This window comes from Mastomys coucha, unplaced genomic scaffold, assembly GCF_008632895.1.
Source record: "Mastomys coucha isolate ucsf_1 unplaced genomic scaffold, UCSF_Mcou_1 pScaffold1, whole genome shotgun sequence".
Taxonomy (NCBI): domain Eukaryota; kingdom Metazoa; phylum Chordata; class Mammalia; order Rodentia; family Muridae; genus Mastomys; species Mastomys coucha.
The window spans coordinates 84,346,091-84,367,382 of record NW_022196891.1 but is presented as its reverse complement, the minus strand read 5'-3'; the positions used below and the strand labels follow the sequence as shown (position 1 = coordinate 84,367,382).

General features: G+C 42.8%; 1 protein-coding gene across 8 annotated transcripts in view; it reads right to left on the bottom strand.

The window, feature by feature from the left end:
• The window catches only part of Gpatch2 (G-patch domain containing 2), a 151,218-nt gene that overhangs the window by 61,387 nt on the left and 68,539 nt on the right, over positions 1–21,292 (bottom strand). For 7 of the 8 annotated variants that reach the window (XM_031338063.1, XM_031338043.1, XM_031338072.1 and 4 more), the window contains exon 6: positions 5,001–5,063. The exons of the other annotated variant lie outside the window; for it this stretch is intronic. In XM_031338063.1, the coding sequence (XP_031193923.1) occupies positions 5,001–5,063 (63 nt within the window). The remainder of the gene's footprint in view (positions 1–5,000; positions 5,064–21,292) is intronic. 8 annotated transcript variants of the gene reach the window in all.

The window sequence follows — 21,292 nt, the reverse complement described above, 5'->3', positions numbered from 1 at the left end:
CTGGATGGTTTTGCTCATTTCCTTCACCTGTTTGATTGTGTTTTCCTGTAGTTCTTTAAGGGACTTTGTGTTTCCTCTTTAAGAGCTTCTAGCTGTTTACCTGTGTTCTCCTGTATTCCTTTGAGGGTGCCATTTATGTCTTTCTTAAAATCCTGTATCATCATCATGAGAAGTGATTTTAGATCTGAATCTTGCTTTTCTAGTGTGATGGTGTGTCCAAGACTTGCTATGGTGGGAGAATTGGGTTCTGATGATGCCAAGTAACCTTGGTTTGTGTTGTTTATTTTCTTACGCTTGCCCCCGGCCATTTGGTTAACTCTAGTGCTACCTGCCCTTGCTAAATCTGACTGGACCATATTTTGGTTTTCAACAAATCCTCATTTGTAGCTGCTGTCTGACTTCCATTCAGGACCTGGAGCTGTGGAGTTGAGGCTCCTCTGCACACAACACTAGGAGGAGTTACTCTGGCACCTGCCTACTCTGGCTCCTATGCAGCATGGAGAACTAGGCTGGAAGCCTCACATAGTACAGGGAGCAAAGGGAAGGTTCCCTATGAAGGCACAAGTGCAGTGAGGTGGCTGCAGGAGAGGCTACACTGACATATCCCCTTGCCTGTTGTGAAACAAATGAAAAACAGCGCACTTGTAGAAGCTACGACAGATACCAGGACAATACAGCTGCTTCCTGAAGGCCGGACTGTGTTGGAGACGTGATCCTACAAGTGCTGGAGATGAGCAGTCTTGGAACCAGAAATGGAGATTTATATATAATATATGTATGGATACATATATATATATGTAATATGTAACACTAATTTTAAAGAACAGTTACTCTCTAACTTAACACCGTACACCAATTTCCATGCACACACTATGATTGACAACACTCAGGTGCTTTCCAGTTAGTGGAGAGGTCATCATCTTAAATGAAACAGAGTGCCATATCTAGCTCAGTGGTCTCTGAGTTGCATGTGCTTCAGCTGCCTTGCTTTTCTTGGCCACTTATTAGGGCCTGAGAGAAGCCTACAGAACAGCTGAGCAGCAGCTGGAGTAGCAGAAGGCGCAGCCTTCCTCTCTAGTGAGCTATGGGCAACTTCAAGTTCAACTGGTTTTTGACATCTCTGTGACTAATCAGCATCCCACTATTACTGATTTGTACAAATATAGACTGCATACTTTCTAGATGGCCAAGCACTTTATTTAGGAAGCTGAACGTAAAATATCTATTCTCCCTGCTCTGTGAGGTTCCAGAAATGAACACACATTTTTCATCAATGAAGCCTAGACAGGTTACGATAGCGTGCCCTAAAAGCAGAAGAGCCTGTGTTTTACGTTAGACATGTGGGGCTCACTGTGATAGGAAACTGTGGATGGAACAGGCTGGGAGACCTAGATAATTAGAGAATCGTTATCTCCAGATGTGTCTGTAAGGACATCTAAGAAAGTCGGCAGCAAGAGTATGCTGGTGTAAAGAGTAATTTCTAACCTTGCAAACTCTGTGGTTTGGGTGATGGGCACAGGTTGGAAGGCTTTGGAAGGTATCTCAGCAATGGGGAGATGGGGAGCCGTGTCGGCAGGTTAGACTACATCCTGCAAGGGGAGACGTGTCGGCAGGTTAGAGTCCACCCAGCAAGACTGGGAGATGAGTGGGCAGGCTAGAGTACACCCTGCAAGGGGAGATGAGTGGGCAGGCTCGAGTACACCCTGCAAGACTGGGACCTGACTTTGGATCTGCAGCATTCCAGCATTCATCCTGGGTGAAGTGTTGTGGACATCTGTAATGCCAGGGTTGGTTACAAGATGGGGACAGAAGGTTCCCTGGAACTCTAGTGACAATCTAGCAAGTAGTATTCAATTCTCAACTCCCAATCCAAGGCCACAATTTGAAGATATTATCAAATACTAAAGTCATAAATAAAAACTGCCCATCTTATTGTTGACCAGTGCTTTGACTGCCCAGTTTACTTTAAATTTGAAACAAAGCCATATTCATAATGAAATTCTCTATTGTATTTGTTTTGATTTTTTTTTTTCAGATGACGTCTTCTATTACAAGGCTCAAAGTGCCTTCAATTCATGGCCATCCTCTTGTTTTAGTGTCTTGAGTGCTTGAAGTACATACATGGAACATGCTTGTTCCTCGTTGTGTTTACTTTTACTTATTTATTCAGGCGGGTCTTGCTGTTACCTTCTCTAGGCTGGTCTTGAACTTGGAACCCTCTGTCTCAACTTGTCAAGTGCTAGCATTGCCTGACTCTGCAAGGACTGAATTGTTTTAATCCCCACCCTCTGTGATCTATAATCCATGGACAGTCCTGACATGAAGAGTTGGTGTAGACTTTTAAGCCAAGCTGTCCCAGTTCGTGCTTTGCTAGCCTCTAGCTCTCGTTACTCCATTCCCACAGCTACACAGAAAGGTAACTGACAGCAGAGCCTGCCTCCTAACGCTGAGGAGGGCTCATGTGTGTTAACTGTTCCCACACAGTTCTGAGGCAAACACCCACAGTCCGGTCTCCGTGGACTCTGGTGTCCTGTTACTCTTTTCCATTGCTGTGATAAGACACTGACCCAGGCACGTTATAGAACTGTGTACTTGAGCTTATGGTTCCAGAGGGTTAATGGGCACGATGGCAGCAAGTGGCCGGCACAGCAGCAGGAACAAAAGCTGAAACTGGAAATACAAAGTCTTTACAATCTCAGAGCGCACAGAACAAGGCCACACCCATTCAGCTGCCACAACTGGAGCCAGTATTCAAATGGCTGAGACTGGGGGACGTCTCATGCAAACCGCCACCGCTGGCTATTATCAGAAGTAGCATGCCTAGCTTTTATGGCCCCAATCGGCTTCATCAACTCGCTTGACAGTTCACTTCCGACCTAATTGCTAGGATGACTCCTTGCTAGGTTTTAGTTGCAATCACTTGATTTAAACCCTTTTCCACCAGATGTTATCTCAATGTCAAGTACTACCTGCTCAGCTCTAGTGAGGCCAGTGAGCTGGCTGGAAGTCAGCCTGTCAAGAACTGAGCTCTGACCTTCTCAGCTTTTGTAGGAGTTAAAGTTTAAGTCAAAGTCAAGACTGTTCAAAAAGCTTCCATGTGCAAAAATCAAACCGGCAGTGTTTGTTGAATGGGCCAACAGACAACTGACTTGAGTTGGGGGCAGCAGACTCAGAGCTGGAACCAAAGGCCAATGAGCAGGCAGGAACCGGTGGACCAAAAGCTCCACCAGCGGCCCCACCCACTGCCTAGTGGATTCCCACTTCCGACACTTGTGGTGGGGTTTTATTAGTCTCCACTTTACCCAACCTATCTCTCGGTCACTGCTTTCATTGCCAGGACTTACACTTTCCTTCTTTCTTTGAGTGTTTTAATGCAACAAAGAAAGAATTTTGTTCAGCTAATAATCTGATTCCTTAAAATATTAGCAAAACTTCAAAGCTACCTACATATCACTGTGAGTAGAGAAAGCTCCCTTGTTTATAGTGGAAATTAAATCCTCGTGCTGTGTGTGTTTATGCATGCGTGCGTATGAGTGTGTGTCTGCTTGTGTCTATGAATGTGCCTGTGGAGCCCAGAAGTTACTCAGGAGTCATCTACTTAGAGTTTTTGAGGCAGGGTCTAAGTAAGGACTTGTGACTTCCCTATTATGCTAGGCTGGCTGGCTAGTCAGTGGCCTTCTAGGGCTCTGTCCCAGAGTTAGGATTACAAGTGCAGCTTTCACATGGGAGCCGGAGATTGAACCTGGGACTTTATTCTTGCATCACCAGCACTTTATTGACTAGCATATGTCCCCAGACTTTGGATTAAAAACATGGATTAAAAACAAAATGAAATAGTCTATCAGGCAGTCAGACGAGATACCTACAAACTATGTATCTCTTCCACTGGAAACTTCGCCTTCTATTCTTTGCTCTACAACCACTGGAGAGTATATTAAGGCTCAGCTCCAGTAATGCTCTATACACAGTCCTCACAGAGGGAGAGCGCATCCTTCTCCCATGCACTTCCGTCTCTTCCTTCTGCTTTAGTCTCTTTATCGTGCTCCGATGGGAACCTTGCTTGCTTCTCCACCTGGTCCCAACTCCTGAGCTCAAGTAACTTTCTAGCTTCAGACTCCTAAGCAGCTGGGACTAAAGGCAGGCACCCACACAGTTTGGGGTGACACCACTGTGACTCTCGCAGAGTGAAGTGCAGCCCCACTTTGAGAGTCACCTCATAGTGTCACCCTTAAACAGAGCCTAATGCTGACTGCATGGCTTCTCTGTGAGGCTTAAAAAGACAGATGAAACCCAAGATGCAAACGTCTGTGCTGGGGTTGTCTCGTCTTCCTCCACGCTCATGTCCACTGCCCTCCCATGCTTCCCCCTGGGCCCACAGAGCTTGGCACTTTCCATCTCTCCAGGTATGAAGGTGAATTTCTGCATTCTTTCCAGGGAAAGTCTCCATTTACTCAGCACATTCTTTGCTCTGACCTCTTGGAACCTGGTTGTGATTAAGGGTGAACCTGTTTAAGACTCTAACAGTTGATTTCTACTCAGGAAACTTTTGCCCAAGTAATAACCACTATGAGTACACTAAATCCTTAATTAATAACTATGGCTCATAAAAATCAAGGGTAAAAATTACATATCACTTTAAATCATCAGACCTCAATTTTTAAATGTAAATTAAAAAATAAAGAACTCAGTATTTTCTCTCAAGTACGTTACTAAACCATCATGTTGTGTGTTGGGTCTGAAAATGATTTTCATACAGAGTAGAAAGTGCTTTTCTCTTACTCTCCTCAACCCTCTACCGTCCCAGCACTGACAAACACACATAGTAGCTTATAGACATGTCTATTTTACTCTGCCATGGGGCCTGGTTCAATTAATTTTTCTACCTGGTTTATTTAAGATAATGTCTGTACAAAGCAGGCATTCAAAATATTTGTTGAGTTGAAGTTAATTAGCGTGAGGAGGTTGAGATGGACAGAGCATATGAAAGGCTACTTCCTTACATTCACTGCCAGCTGCTGTTCCGTGTAAAGCCCTGCCTTCCATAACAAGTGAACGAATCGACTCTGCATTAAAAAAAAAAAAAAAAAAAATCAAGCTTTTTGATAGAAAAGGTGGAATGAAAGAATCTAATTCATCAGAGCACAGCAAGGTGCGGAGAGACACTAGTTGGCTGGTTAAGCTACCTAGGAAATGGTGGTCACTATGTCCTCCAGTAATCCAGTAAGTTAGATAACACTGGGAAATTCATTTCGACAATGTTGCAGAGATTCCTTCCTTCAAAGATTTCTTTCTGATGATCAATTTTTGTCAATTTCAAAGAAATTAAGAAGCTTCTTTTTACAGATTTCTAGTAGATTTTACTGGCGAGCAGGCTACACTACTTGGGTTCACAGGCTCCTATTTTTCAGCTGTGAAGGTGGATCTTGATAGGCTCTGATGAAGATCATGGCTTTCTAGACTGCCTGCTATCATCCTGTCTTAAGCACATGGATTCTGCCTCACATGAGTTCATGGAGATCTTGAATCCCTTTGTTTCTCTTCCTTCTGTTTTCAATTTTTCTTTGGAATCTAGATGTCCTGCAAGAACATTTACATAAGTTGCCTGGAAGGCAGAGGCTAAAAACACCCTGCTTTGCAGTGGTTCTAAAGCCAGACTGGAGCTAAGAGTGAGCTCAGGACGAGCAAGCTGAAGCTGTTGTCCCAACACTTGGTGACACCCACCTGCAGCGCCATCAGTGTCCTGTGGGCTTTGCAAATTTCCATACCATGAGTAAACGTTACTAAGTGGTATCATGTGGTATGGAATTTATTTTAGTTGCAGGATTTAATTTTATCAGATCTATAAAACTGTCCCATGTTTGCAGAATCATTAATAGTCTGAAAGGGGGATGGGGAAATGACACACTGTTCACAAGGTGTATGGCTTGATGTGCAGTCATCAAATCTGAGTATGCATCCCCAACTCTCACACAGAACCAGCCAGGTGTGGAGATACACACCTGCAATCCCAGTGCTGGGAATTAGAAACAGGAGAGGAGCCTGGAGCTCATTGAGCAGCCTTGGCCAATACGTGAACTTCAGCTGCAGTGAGAAGCAAATTCTCAAAACCGAACAGACAAACAAAAACTGCCCCCACTAACAAAAACAAAAACCAGACCCAGAACAAGAGAAGACACCTGACACATGCATGCGCTCACACATGCGCACTCTCATCACGTGTAGTCCACACACTGTCAGCCATACCTTAGAGAATCTGAGGGAGGAGAACAACATGCCTTGCTGTGTTTTCCCACTTTAAGATGCAGGACAGACATCCTGTAAATGTTAAAGGTGTGTGGAAATTGATTCCCTTCTGCTTGCTGGATCTTAGCAAATGGGAAATACTCCCGGCCTCTCCATGGCTGAAGTTGGAAGGTTAATAACCAAGAAGAGCAGAGAGCTGAACCCTAGTATTGAGATGCATATAAATCTTAATCCAGAATGTGTTTTCCCCTCCACCCCCACTATGGGTCCTTGAGGCTGCTCTGGGCCAAGATCTGTCCATCGCCGCTATAAGTCAGCGGGGCTGAGTCCTAACCACATGGTTATGGATGCTCTACACTGTCAGAGAACACAGGTTTTTATTTAGGAATAGATCTGTACATGGTGGAACTGACTGCCATTACGGCTCCCTTTGCCAGTTCACTCTTCAGCACTCTAGGAGAATTAAGGGAAGTGGAAAGTATATTAATACGTACAAGATTTGCCATTTAGGGGTGGGGTATACTGCAGGGGACTAAATTTCAAGTTTTGTGTTCATAACTAAGCAGTTCAATAGGTGAATGTTAATTGGATTCATAATTCTGCACAGAAAGATACTGCCTACTTCCACTTTCTTAGTAAATCAAAGAGCAAAACCATGGAAAAGTGTGAGTCAGGGTTAACGTACTAAGTTAACGTCAGGACAGGGAGCATGGCAGTGTCTTCCAAGACCAGGTTTGCCCTGGAGGAAGGGGTTATCTTTCTTAGGAAGAGAGGGTTGTTAACGTTAACCACTGGATGGTTATGTGATTAAGACAGAATATATTTGCTCAATTTAATATCTGGAGGCTCTATCAACAAGACTGAAATGGAGCAAGTGCCTTGCATTTGAAAAGGGCAGTGTTCACAGTGCTCCCCTGGTACTACACAACGGCAGGTCAAACTTTTGTTCCTCTTGTCCTACAAACAATTTTCGAGCCCACGCTCAATAAATAAATTTGGTCTCGGCACCCCCAATCAGCGCGGCACGGTCCCCTCAGTAGCAGACCTATGATAAATGGACTTATTTTCCCAAATCAAACACTTGAATTTAAATTCAGATGAGTTAATGCAAAGGTCAACATTGTAATCAGTTCTTCTGATCTTTATAGAATTTCTAGAGTAATACATAATAAATCTGAAACAAGGCAATTTGCAGCTCTGTATGTGTGGTTGGCAATAAAAGTCTTAACGATCAGAGCCTTTATGTACTTAGGGAACGCTTTATTGGTGCAGCCTTGGTGAGGGCTTCAAGGCCTGGGGAACAATGGCAGTAGATAAACCCCAAAGGCTTGATTTCATGATTGCTTTACAATTTATTTAGGTATGTATTTCTATAAAAGCTTAATGAATATACATCTCTGCCTACTGTTTCTTTGAGCTACTCAGTATTTGTAGTATAATCATTTGCTTTTGAGTATATATGTTGGGTAAAAATTGCTGAGAATAAAATGAGCATTATCAGCTTTAACCAAAGATGTTTCAAAATCTCTGTGAGAATTAATGTTTTTAGAGCTTGTTCTTGTTTTGTGTTTTCACATTAAAGCTTGGGGAGTTTAAGTGACTGACTGTAAGATGAAATGCATGACCGTCCTAAAGAACCTTACAGCTGCCTTCACACTGAAATTTAGAAGAGGAAGAAAGGCGAGAAGGGAACGCAGAGGAACAGGAAGTAGGAGAGGCAGGCGCGGGCTGAGCAGCACCTGTGCGGTGGCTGCTGGGTGCTGTCATCAAGCTGGTGGCAGTAGGGCAGCTGCAGCAGCAGCAACAGAACACATACGAAGGGTTCCACTGAGGGGGTAAGAGCAGCCTCTCTTGCTTCCTTCCCAAAGCATCTGCTTTTAGCAACCCAGGAAGTGACGACTGTTACCGAGTTCACTACACAAAGCACACAGGGTCCGTAAAGCAACAGACCCACTCTGCTCCTCGAGAAATAGTAAACCATTGTGCAACAGACTGTGTGAGAAAGTACTTCATCATTCAAGGAACATCTTTGGATTAAAATTGGTAATCTGAAAACTTCTATAAGGCAAGAACTGGGTATCTATAGAGTTGAAGAACATTTCTCCTAGGATGGTGGACCTGAAGGAAAGAGAATTTAAGTCTCAAAAGGATTGCACCCTATGTGTGGCTTTCATAACTCTTCAGACAAATTCCAAGTGCAAGTGTCCACGTCTACCCATGTTCTTCATTGAAATACCATGGCCTCCAGTGAAGAGTTACTGTGGCTCAACTGCAAGAGATAAAACATGGGGATCTGTCTGCTTGAGAGCTCCCAGTGTCCTTCAGGTGTCAGCAGTGACACACTGCCAACTGTGTGTGTCACTGCTGTGTGTGTCAGTCAGTGTCGGGCTTAATTCTCACTCACCTGTGGTTTTCTATTAAGGTATTTCCTTGGAAGACAATGCTCTAACCAAATGCTCTACTTAACCGTCCATGAGTCCAGAGTTTTGTTCTAAGACAAATCAGCAATGTTTGGAAGGTTTTTTCCCCCTGCAGCTTCAGATTTAGTGTGTGCAGATGTCCTGTCAGAGCATTTAAGAAGTACAGTCTTGTGAGTCACTAGGGGTCTGACAAGTGGAGTCTCTCAAAGCACAATAATTACAAAAAGACCTTGATTTTAGGAAAGAACATTTCTTTTTTTTTTTTTTTTTAAGCAAGTTTCTGCAACTTAGTGTACACGGGGAAACAAAGTATAGCTGACATAGTCTTTTCAGCTTTGGGAGTGCTGAAAATTGGCAATTATCAATACACATATACAGAGGAAATTGTATTCTTTAGTTCATACAGATCAATATATTTATCATCTACTACCTAGAAACAATGGGTCTGATAATATGTGCTACATCACATAATAATCTCAGCTACAAGTTTGAAACACAAAGCTTACAGGTAGACCATATCAGCTTAATGTGAATAAAGTACATTACCCTCTCTGTTCTATTTTAGTTCATTTATACGGTGCATATGACTTCCATACCCACCAACCTTTTCCTTGTTTTGTAGACCAACTAAGTCATCAGCTCAGTAAAGATATACATATAAGTAACATTACACACTGAACACGTTGTATTCAAGTACTTTGGAAATGTGTGTGTGTGTGTGTGTGTGTGTGAGAGAGAGAGAGAGAGAGAGAGAGAGAGAGAGAGAGAGAGAGAGAGAGAGAAGAATAAATGAAAAAATACACCATGAATTTGATAGAGAACAAGAACAGGTGTGTTGGAAGGTTTCTAGGGAGGAGACGGAAGGGGGAAATTACATATTTATAATCTCAAAGAGAGAAAGAAAAAAGGAAAGAGAGAGAGAGGGAGAGAGAGGGAGAGAGAGGGAGAGAGAGAGAGAGAGAGAGAGAGAGAGAGAGAGAAAGAGAGAGAGAGAAAGAGAGAGAAAGGAAGAACAAATGAACGAGCAAATGAATGAACAGATGTTTAAAATGAAAGAACCTCCTTTGGGGTAAAAAGCCGATGGTAAGAAGGTCAAGAGTGTACAATACGAGGTAAGAATCTGGCTGTGAGGACTATGGCTGGGCAATGGCAACTCCTCTTCCTCTTAGGAGCTGGGGACTCTGGCTCTTGGCACATGAAAGCTCTTTCCCATTGTTAAGGCTTGAGAGCTGAGCTGCTGCGTCTACATCTCTGACCGACTCCCGCCATTCCTAGTACTCTAGTCCATCACAGACACGGTCCTGAGTGCAAGGATGTGGACAGGATCTGGTCAACCTGGGGTCTGCAGAATGGCCCAACTGTGCAACCCCAGTCGACGGACCTGATCTGAGAGGTGAGACAGGTGTGGAAGCTGAAAACAAGGCACAGGTTTGGCAAGTTCTAGGGAGCAAGGTTCTAGCCAGTGATAAGTATGGGACCAGAGAGATCTCAGGAAGAATTCACTATAGGTCACATGAACTCCATGCTGCTGTTAAAACCTTTTCAAGGTAAGCCAAAGCTTTGAAACAATGCAGCCAAAAAGATGGGAGAGGTTTTGCACATAAAAGGTGAATATGAACACAGAAGAAATGTGCCAAGTCCTGACCAGCACAAGCCATTGGCTTCACCACAGCCGTGGAGGCCATGTGTAGCTCCGACAGATGAGTGGCCGGATGTGCCCTCTTGAGGAGAACCTCTCAGCAGAAACCTCAGAGTCCATTTTCTCGGCAGGACCTTCCACTGTGAGCCGTCCCCAGAAAGAAAGTTTTCTCAAGTAGGGAGTGGCTAGTGGTGCTGGAAAGAAAGGTCTTTCTTCCTCTCAGATCATTTCCTCAACCTCAACACAGGCCAGTTCTCCCAAACTAGACATGGAGGGGAGACAGGCCAACAAGCGGACATCTGGAAGACTGGACGCACCTCCCAGAAACCAAGTGGCAACTATCAGAAGACCAGATGGCCAGTAAAAGGCAGAGGACAAGAAGTCCCACTCATATTAGTGGGGAGAAAACCAATTACAAAAGAGAACAGAACTCCACCAAGGCACACTGCTGAAGACCAGTGTCCCAAGTACACTTCTCTCTCACCCCAGCTGCACATCTGGGGGTGATTAAATATGGCTGAGGCATAGATGGTCAAAGACAATATATCTTGGGGCTTTTGATACGACTCTATTGTATCTATTTTTTCTTGAAGGTGCTACTTTTATTTTTGTTTAGAAAAAATACTAAATTGGCTGAGATGTGGCCAGGGAGCACAATGAGGGGCTCACCCTTACTAGCAAGGGCTCCAGCAGTGGACAGGGCCACGGGCATTTGGGAGACTCTCGACAGGTAATTAGCTTCAAGGGCAAAGCCTGGCCTACCCACTGCAGGCTATCTGTGACGCTACACAGCACGTCCAAGTGCAGCTATGCTGATACACAGCACATCCAAGTGCAGCTATGCTGATACACAGCACATCCAAGTGCAGCTATGCTGATACACAGCACATCCAAGTGCAGCTATGCCGATACACAGCACATCCTACGTCTGCCCACAAGAGAAGGAGAGGAAGAGTATGGTCACCCTTCACTGAATGTCTTAAGGCTTTGTCTGATGCGGCAGATGTTGGGGTCTCTATTAAGCATGATCTCTTGGCGGTACGCTATGCAGTTTTCCTGTTAAATATGGTACAGAGCCATTTCAGTTACAAAAAGAAGACAAGGGAGCATGGTGCCAAAATGGGGTTTTCTTCATGACTCCTATACACAAAACCAGAATGGCATAAAGTAAATAGTTCTATAGACCGTAAAGCGCCAAGCAAGGAGACATTGTTTCACATAGCTGCTGCACAGCATGCATATGCTGAGCATGGGCACAGTGTCAAGCAGATGCTTGCAAACTTTATAATCCCAATCCTCCCATTCAGTAACTTTTCCTAGGCTGTGGGCTAGCCAATGGGAGCTATGCACTGTGGGTATGAATGCATGCTACTAGCTCTATGTTCTCACCTGTGAAAGGAAGAGTCTCTCACTAGCGTGTTTTTACATCACAAAGAACGGAATGATTGCATATGCTATAAACACTAAGGCACCTGCTTTGCTCAGTCTATACAAAATCAGAGACATCAATGGTTAAAAGAATAATCTGAATATTTCGGAGATTACAGAAGGAGTCAGTCATTTACATCCAAGTCTGTGAGACGTTTTGCCCAGATTGGAAGACATCCTAGTTTGACGGAGGTGTGCCTTTCCTCTTAAGAAACAAACACAGTCATCACAAGAGTTAACACTGGTGAACCGCTCGGCTCGCTGTGCTAGCTGCTGGCCCCTCTCTCCTACACCAACTGCTCTAACACTACAAAAGGCTGCTTCTTTTCCAAATATTGAGCTTTCCACTAAGGCCCCAAATTCCAGCCAGGAAGCTCTAATCTAAGGCCACAATTACAATGTTCTGGTTCAGTTACACAATCATTGTGCTGAACACCTACTATGGGCTAGGCACCATACTGAAATTAATTTAATTAATAGCTACTAGTGAGGAACAGTAACTGATAACGTAAATCAAGATTTTTAAAATTTAACTGTAAATTCAAATAGCCCTTTCAACTACAGGATTTCCTACCATATTACCACACTTACATACCAGAATACGTTTCAGGATTAATATCTAACATTTGAACAATTAAAATGGTAAGCACTGCTTTTACATAGTTCTTTAAGGAAAAATCCCATTTCTGTGTATGGAAAGATGAATATTTAGGAAAAATATTAACTCATAGCTTCTACCTTCTCAATCCCTGACCCTAAGATACAGATGAAAAGTTCGATCCACCCGAGTCCCAGCTCAGAGCGAGCATCTACAAGAGCTAATTACTGTCTAGCCTCTGACTAGTCACTCAGCTCCACAGAGCTGTGGGTTGGTAAAAGGCTTGCCTAGCTGCAGGGCTGAGGCCCTGGTTCAGGTCCTCACGTCATCACCAAGAGCAACTCCAACCATAACCCACCATGCAGACGGACTTCACAACTATAACCCCACCATGCAGATGGACTTCACAGCCAGCAATAGGATCTGGGGTAACCCCAGGGCAGGGGTGCTTAGGACGGAGAAACAGAAGAGACAAGCTTAAAAACACTGCATCTAGATTTAAAATCTAGATGGGAGTCTGTCCTGCAAAACAATGCATAAGACTTGACACCACTGCACTGACCCATGGACAAACCTCAAACCCCATTTTCTCTGATTCGCTCGTTAACAGATATGCCCTGTAGCACAAGTCTGCACTAGTCATCCTAAGTTTTTGTTTCTTGTTCCCTAAATGGCAGTTTTGTAAGAATTTCATCTCTCTAAACATCACATCATGTACTGGGATGGCACACACTGGCAGTTCTCTGATAGAAAGATCAAGCATCTCTGACTCAGAATCTGTGGCAGAGCTTTGGGGCCTCAGTGGTTAATCTTTTCTTTATAGACCCAAATGAGGAGTATGCACAGGGATATAACAATCACTTAGGGCACAGGAGAGACACTGACTATAAACATAAAACTCAGGTACTGTTAGGTCCCATCAGCTGGGGCTCTCAGTGAATGCTGACCCACACACAATTTTTTTTAAGGGTTTACACAATTATTTTGCAAGAATCTATAAATGAAACTAAATAAAAACACTTAATGGCTGTTCCAGTAATGGGAGCAAATAGTAAATTTGTTCTGGAGCATGAAGGAGAGCTTCATTCATATTTGAAATATTTTTTGAAGCAATTTTTAATTTCTACTACCAAGTCAAAAATTATTGTCTGCTTTATCTTATTGCATACATATTCGATAAAAGCAAAAATGATATTGTATGTATTTTTTGTGATTATGATTAAGATATGTAATTGCATTATTAGTATGTATAGCTACATCACAAAATGATGCATTTTACAGAAAATTTCTACTTGCACAGACACACAAATTAGGTTATTCACTTGTGTAAAGATTCATAACTTGAAATCAAAATCACTGCAGAAACTTTAGGTTATTAAGGACATATGCCATTTTCAGAAATCATCAAAGAAAGAGAGGCATGCAGCAACCAGGAGGGTGAGCACAGTAAACTCATGGAGTGAGAGAGCAGGCCTGAGCAGGCCCTGTGGCCATGCTGCTTGACAGCACACTACCCCTGAGATCCTCCATCTCCTTTTCAGGGTCAGGTATGGACAGACACTCTAGAGCAGGTGAATGAGAGCTACATACAGCAGCACTTGGAATCCCTAGACCACCCAGGGGTGTCCAGCCTAAGGTGGCACTCTATGTTTCTCTCTTAACACAATCTTAGGAGATTCTTCCCAGAGGCAAGTCTAGCCACCTAGGCTAATGAATAGAAAGCATCCAGACCTCTGGTCTTTAAGTCCAACCCTGCAAACAGTAACAAACCTTCATCAAAGGGTCCAAACTGATAAATACACACGTGCATGCGTGCGTGCACAAACACACACGCGCACACACACCCGCGCACACACATGTGCACGCACGCACACACGCATGCACATACACACATACATGCACACACATGCATGCATGCACACACACACACACATATACACGCATGCACATGCACACACACATACACACACATACACTCACGTGTGTACACACACGCACATACACACATGCACATACATACACATGCACACACACATATATTCACACATACCCACATGCACTCATATGCACACATACACGCATGCACACACACACACGCACACACACGCACATACATACACGCACATACATACACATGCATACACACATACATTCACACATACCCACATGCACTCATATGCACACATACACATACACACATGCACACACACACACACACGCACACACACACAAACACACACACACACACACTGAATGGGGGTATATTTGGTGAAGCGCTAGAACGGTGCTGCTTTACAATGGGGAGATGAGTGTTTGGAGGGTTGGCTTCTTTTGTCACACAGCTTTTAAAATAGCATGCTTGCAAAACAAAACATCTAGGGTCATATATTATCACCCATGAGTCACTTAATTTCTAAAAATCTATCTCAGATGCTTCAGAAAATAACTGTCACCATTAAAGATCAAGAGAAATCCTAGTAACATCTCATTTGACCAGAACCTGTCTCAAGCAGTGACTGTCACTGTGAGATACCTGAAGATGCTTGGGTGAATCCCCACCAAACCCAACTGCTGTGTGTGTGCTCAAACCTTAACGTGCCACTGAAGCTCAGGTGCACACAAGGGTACTCTAGCTACTGCTCAGTGGGTTCTTGAAACAGGTTTCTGGGACACAGCCATACATACACAGTATGTTATTCGAGCTGCATCCCATCATATTTCCTTTACTAACTCTTCTAGCTGAATGTCTATATGGCCTAATGCAAACTGCAGGCTGGTGTACCTGCTCCAGTCAGTGGAGGTAGGTGGTGGCTGGAGCCGCCAGGGACAGAGAGAGACGAGCCCAGGTTCAGCTGAGAATTGGGGTGGACAGTGATGAAAAGTCCATATGTTATAGTGCCACCATAAATTACGCTGCAAAGAATGGTCAGGCCACAAAGGGATTCCAAAAATAGGCTGAAACTGCTCACAGTCTGAAAACAAATTGCTTAAGTTTCAATAGGAGCAAGCAGTGTTCTTGACATGTATTTTCATGTGGTCACTACTGGGGGAAGCCGGCTCTACAGAGATGAACTACAATATGCTCCGGCATCAGAACTGGAAGTTGTTATTCCATCTAGACACTAAAAATCTGCATGCATGCGTCTGATGCCTCAAGGCCTAGAGATTTATTATGAGGGAAAGACAAAATGAAGGATGGTGTGTCAGTCGGCCTGAACTCCAGGAGAACCTGCGGTCCCAGGAAACAGAGACCTCAGGAGCCTCACCTTTCCATCATCTCAGAGCTGAATCTGACTTATGTAATGATTGCTTTATCTAAAAATATATATTTAATGATAATAACAACAACATTATAAATCAACAGCCAAAGTGCCCAAAGGGTTCTACTATCAATAAACAAGTTCATTTTTCTTAAAAGACAAACATTAAATCTAAAAATGTAAAAAAATGCCTATATAACTTTCTTACAGGGTAGAAAATGGAAATGGGCAATAAAAACACTCGGGGAGATGCCATATGAGGTTTGTAAAATGGCTTTGCCTAACAGGAAACGCAATCATCTATGGGTTTATCAGCCTGCAAGTGTGCACTACAGAGTGATGCCCACACAAGCCAGTGCATAATTAGAAGCCTTCTTTAAATGAACACCCCAGAGAATACAGTCCAGCTTTTTAAATTGCTGTGATCCTAAGACCAATAAATCCGAGGATCATATATTGATTATTCTTATCACAAAGATAAAATGCCGAAGGATCACGATAATACAGCTTTATTTTAAATTATACAGTGCTGCTTTCAGTTTTTATCAGAAGGGCCCTAGGCAGGAAGAATATATATACTGCATGTATCAACAATCACATGATATTTAGGGACATTAGGGAGAGTTTAAAACTTAGTATTCCACCATAATTTATGTGTTGCCTACCTTATTATTCTGAAAATTAAAAATGGTAATATGCATTTCACTGAAGAAACAATAAATAATACACATATTTGACAAAGGAAATGCAAATGATTCAGAACACAGATTTCAGCAGTGATTCATACCGGATTAAAATCATGTTCTCCTTTGAGAAATTACTTGTCATTAGTGGAAGATATCATTAGCTCAGCTTTCATAAACAGAATGGGATTTGCACATAGCCTAAAAGTAGCCAAAACCTCCCAAGCAGTAAAAATGTGATGCTGAGGTAAGAAAAGCGAACCCACCAGTCTAAAGCCATATTGTCTGCAGCATGAAGTAATCAGATACCCGCCTAAAATGATGGACAGTGCGGGCCTCGTGAACAGGCACAAAAAAAAAAAAAAAATTCCCATTTCCTCCCGTCCAGATGGGACCAACTGGACGCTTCAGCGCAAACAACTCATCCTTCTTCGGACCTTCTTGTCCAGCTCCTGGGCTAGCTTCAGCTGATAATGATGGATATCAAGGCTACAGTAAAGTAGGTGTCAACGGGAGCCTTGTTATAGCTGCCAGTCTTTCTGTCTTGTCATTATTACACATTGAAGATTTATTTGAGTTTATTGTTGTGCAGAGGGTCTAGCCATTTGCAATTCATCACCTACTACGGAAAGTTCAAGACAGTGGCCGAAGCTATAATTGCCATGTCCACCTGCTTCAGGAGATGGCGAGGTCACTAGCTAGGGCACGTGAGCACGGTGTCGGGGGCATAGAAGGAAAGCCTTCTCTGTACTCTCGTTTCCGGCCGTCTCGTTCACATCACTACCTTCCTGTCCGGGACAGCCTGAACTAAAGCAAACACTACAAGGTTACAGTCACAAAGAACAGGCAGTGACCCTTCCAGAGCCCACTGAACGTGAAGGTCACAGTTCCTACTCAAAGGGCTGTAGGCACGAAGCATTGAGTCTCGACAAAACCTAATACTACAGTCTTCCAAGTTGCAGAACTTAAGCCAGTCTGTCAAATGTTCTCAAAGAAGTCGGTAAACTAGGTAAATTGTAATACATTAAAAACTATGCTTTCATAATATGAGGCAGCTAAAATAAAATGTGAAGACTGGATTCTACTTTAATATAAGGAAATCCTTGTCCATTTTGATTTGATATTACTATGATAAATGAAGGGGAAAACAGTAATGAACATGACTGTGCATGATTTTGAAATGCCTGTCCTTCTGTTTGCTGGTTTTATCTTCGTTTGACTACAAAGGGCCAGCAGAGGCTTTCAGGTCCCTGGCCTAAACTACCCACTTTCAAGTTTTACAGTCAGGCTACGGACGGTAGGAGCTTATATGATTTCCACTCTCCTAAAAGCACATGACTCATGTGCCAGTTTGCTCAGTGTACAGATGGCTTCAGGATTTATGGCACCTGAATCTTTTCCTGCTTGATATTATGCCATTACTTAGTTGTTACATCCTTGCTGCTAATGGATTTCTAAAACCAAGATTTACTGAGATAGTATTTTTTGTTCCAGGTTCTTTGAAAAGTCAGTGTGGCAAGTAATGCAGAAAATGGCAAGCCAGAATCATAATTTAATATAAAATCCCAACTATTTGTAAAGATTATCCGTATGTTATCTTATTCCCCAGACAATAATGATACTCAGTGGTTTCATTTTATAAGGCTATAGGACAATCAAAGCTCTGGGTGGGATGTCTCCGCCTGCAAAGTCTAGCATAAGTCTTTGTGTGCCACGTGCTAGCTTACCAGCTTGGTTACACAGTCAGTTCCGATGGGCAGACTTCTTCTCCTGGGAACACCAGACTGGAAAACTATACACCATTTCCTCTACATTTCTGGCCCTATTTTAATGGCACTTTGATTAACTTCAGGGTAATAATGAAGTAAAAAGGGGGAAGAAAACAAAGGCCCACAATGCAATGCTTCTATCCACACAATACCATGGAACTGACATCAAGTAATGCCTAGGCCCAATGGCTCAGGGTTGTCACCATAGAAAGTAACGGGAGATGTAATGCTTGCCCTTCTTCTCAGTCACTCTCCTGCCCATGGTAACATGGGGTCTGGGAAAGCCTGCAGACAGAGCAGACTAATAGGACAATAGATTTTAAAAATCACCTAGTTTTCAGACCAGCCCTAGCAAACCAAAGTCGACATGCCCAGTGAGCTCAGCCACAGAGAGCGGTGCTGCAGGTCTCACTCCTACACATCTGTAACCAGCACCTGTGTGCCGCATGGAAGTTTCCAGTCCCTTTCTCATGCTCAGGCTCCTGAGCTGGGGAGGTAGGGGTAAAGTTACTAGTGTATCTACTCCATGGAGAGGGACCAGCGGCTCAGAGAGGGGAGAGATTTCTCTACAGTCACATGGGCTAAGCAGCAGAGCTTGGACTTAGCCAGAGTTCTTTAAGTCCTTTCTTCTGACCCCTACCACAGGGGAGTCCCCCAGGCATCTTCAAAATCTTAGGACTGACTCTTTGAGAATCTCACCAGATTCTGGGGTTATAGAATAAGTTGATTAAGACCTTTTATTTTTTTCCAAGCAAGTTTACCTCTGACCTGTCCAAACATGTATCCCAATCACAGTGTGCTGTTTTGAATTTTTCAACTGTGAAGTTAAGAGTGTGCATGTTTGAGGCTGTATGAAAATCCACAGATTAACAACTAGAGGCTGAGCCACCATCTGGACTTTATGCACCCAGAGCCGTCCTCCATTCCCTGTTTAATGTATACCTTTCTCCTTCCTTTCTGGGGCCTACTGCTACCATGGATCACAGTTTATTCAGTCTTTATTTGTTTTGGTTTTGTTCGCACAGTTGTACATTAACCAATCACTAAGTGTTAGTGAATGGAATTCTCCTGCATGTGTTAGTCTACCCTTTTGTTCTTCCAATGTCACAACTTGAGATTCGTCAATGTGATGCATGCAATTGTGGGGTTTAATTTTGCTTTTGTTTTGGATTTTTTTCCCTTACATTTTACAGTGTTTCAATAAATGAATTCTGCTGATTCACATATGTGGTATCTGACATTACGTGATTAGATATTAGATTCATCTAAGAACATTTCTGTACATATTTCCTAGCACAAGTTGCTTCAGGTATGTTCCTTGTGGGCCATGGTGCATGTGTGGGTCTATGCTCAGTGGCTGCTTTACTGGTTCTGCAGTGGGTTCATCACACACTTCCAGAGACATTTCAAGGCCCTGTTGCTTCTCCCTGGATAACAATGTATCCATTCTCTTTTAGTTTTTGGCATTCTGGTGAACAGGAAATGGGTGTTTTTCACTGTGATTTCAAATCCAGTTCCTCACTTCCAACTAAGACAAACAGACTTCATGTGACTAGGCCTCTATGCTGTCTCATTTTGTGAAACGTCTGACATTGTCTTTGCATCCATCTCAGAGGCGTTAACTCGTATAAAATGCTTCTCCCAGACTATAGTTTAGTGTGCACGTATGTGCTATTCCTTTCACTATGCACAAGTTCTTAATCCTAACGTGGTTTAAGAAAGAAGCTCTTTCTTCATGTTTAAATTTCTTTTCGTCTAAGAATGCTGCGCTTGCACTTGCAGTCACTCTACCTAGAACGGCCACTCTCAAATGCCGCAGCTTTGCTGCGCCCTTAACGTGTTCAGGGCCCTCGGCGTCAACTCTCTCATGTGCTCTGAGGTGGGGATTCCAATTTCATTTCCCTCATATGGATAACTGATTGTTCCTTTATTTTTTATTAAAAAGTACATTCTTTGCATTCTGATTGGTAATATTATCTTCATCATATGTCAGATGCACTACCTGAGTGGCTCTGCTTTGGATTTCTTATTCTTTTTGTTTATCTTTCTATCCCTGAGCCAAGTCATCCATTAATATATCTTTTAATATATTTTGAAATCCTAAAAATTTCACTGCATGCTATTCATACAATAAGATAAGTAAGCTTTATTACCATTTAATAAATTAATAAAGCTGAAGCCCTAAGATGTTTCTGAATTGTAATCCATATCGTACAATTTTCAAGCTATTCATTTTTCTAATGACTGACTCCCCCAAAGCATCAATTTCCCATTTAACACGATACTAATCATTTGTAATGTTAATAATATTACTGAAGAAGAGTACAGACTTGAGTCGCTTACCCATACAGAATATGGTAAAAACACAGTTCATGAAAGACTGGCTCCTCAGCATTGAACAAATCATTATCTTTCTCAAGATGAAATTACTTCATCTGCTCAGTAAATGATAACTACTGTCTTGGAGGATGTCTATGTATAATAAAGACAATATTATTTTAATATTTAGCACCTTACTTAACATACAGTGTGGACTAAACATCTTAGCTGAAGTCATAGGACTTTTACAATCACATTAAGAGGCAGTGGAATAATTATCAAATTCGTTGTCATTATCACCAAGTACCCCACACGTCAGCCTGACTCCCACGCAAGTCAGGGCTGACCTTACAGGTCTGTCCGTCCTACAGGTCTGTCCGTCCTATCTTCTAATGCCTGTCTTTTCGCATGTGTTCTTTAAGAAACTAAACTGATTGCTCCCTTGCTTACATTTTCCATATTTCATACCATTAAAACTAGAGAAGCCACAGTCACTCACTAAAAAGGCAAAGCAGAGGCTCCCAGGCAGCTGAAAGCGCAAGCCAAGTTGGAGACCCCATGTGATCCTCTTCCCTTCTCTTCCCTCACCCTTAGCTGAGAAGTTCGAACCTTGCTCACTTGCCTACCAAGTCTCTCCCTTCAGACTCAAGCCATATTCTTTCCTCAAGTCATGGGTGTCTTACCCACTGTGACCACACTGCTTTGTAATCTCTTTGCCTCAGTAAAAGATACAACTGTATTGATTTAAACAGGTAATTAGACATTTTTGTGGTACTTTTTGTTTAGTTTTTCTGTTTTTGTGTGTGAAACAGGGTCTGGCTATATTGCCCAGGCTAAGCTGCAATCATTACTCTCCTGCCTCAGCCTTCAGAGTGCTAGGACTACAAGCATGTTCCAGCATAGTATTGACAATCAATCAGTTTCAAATCAAAT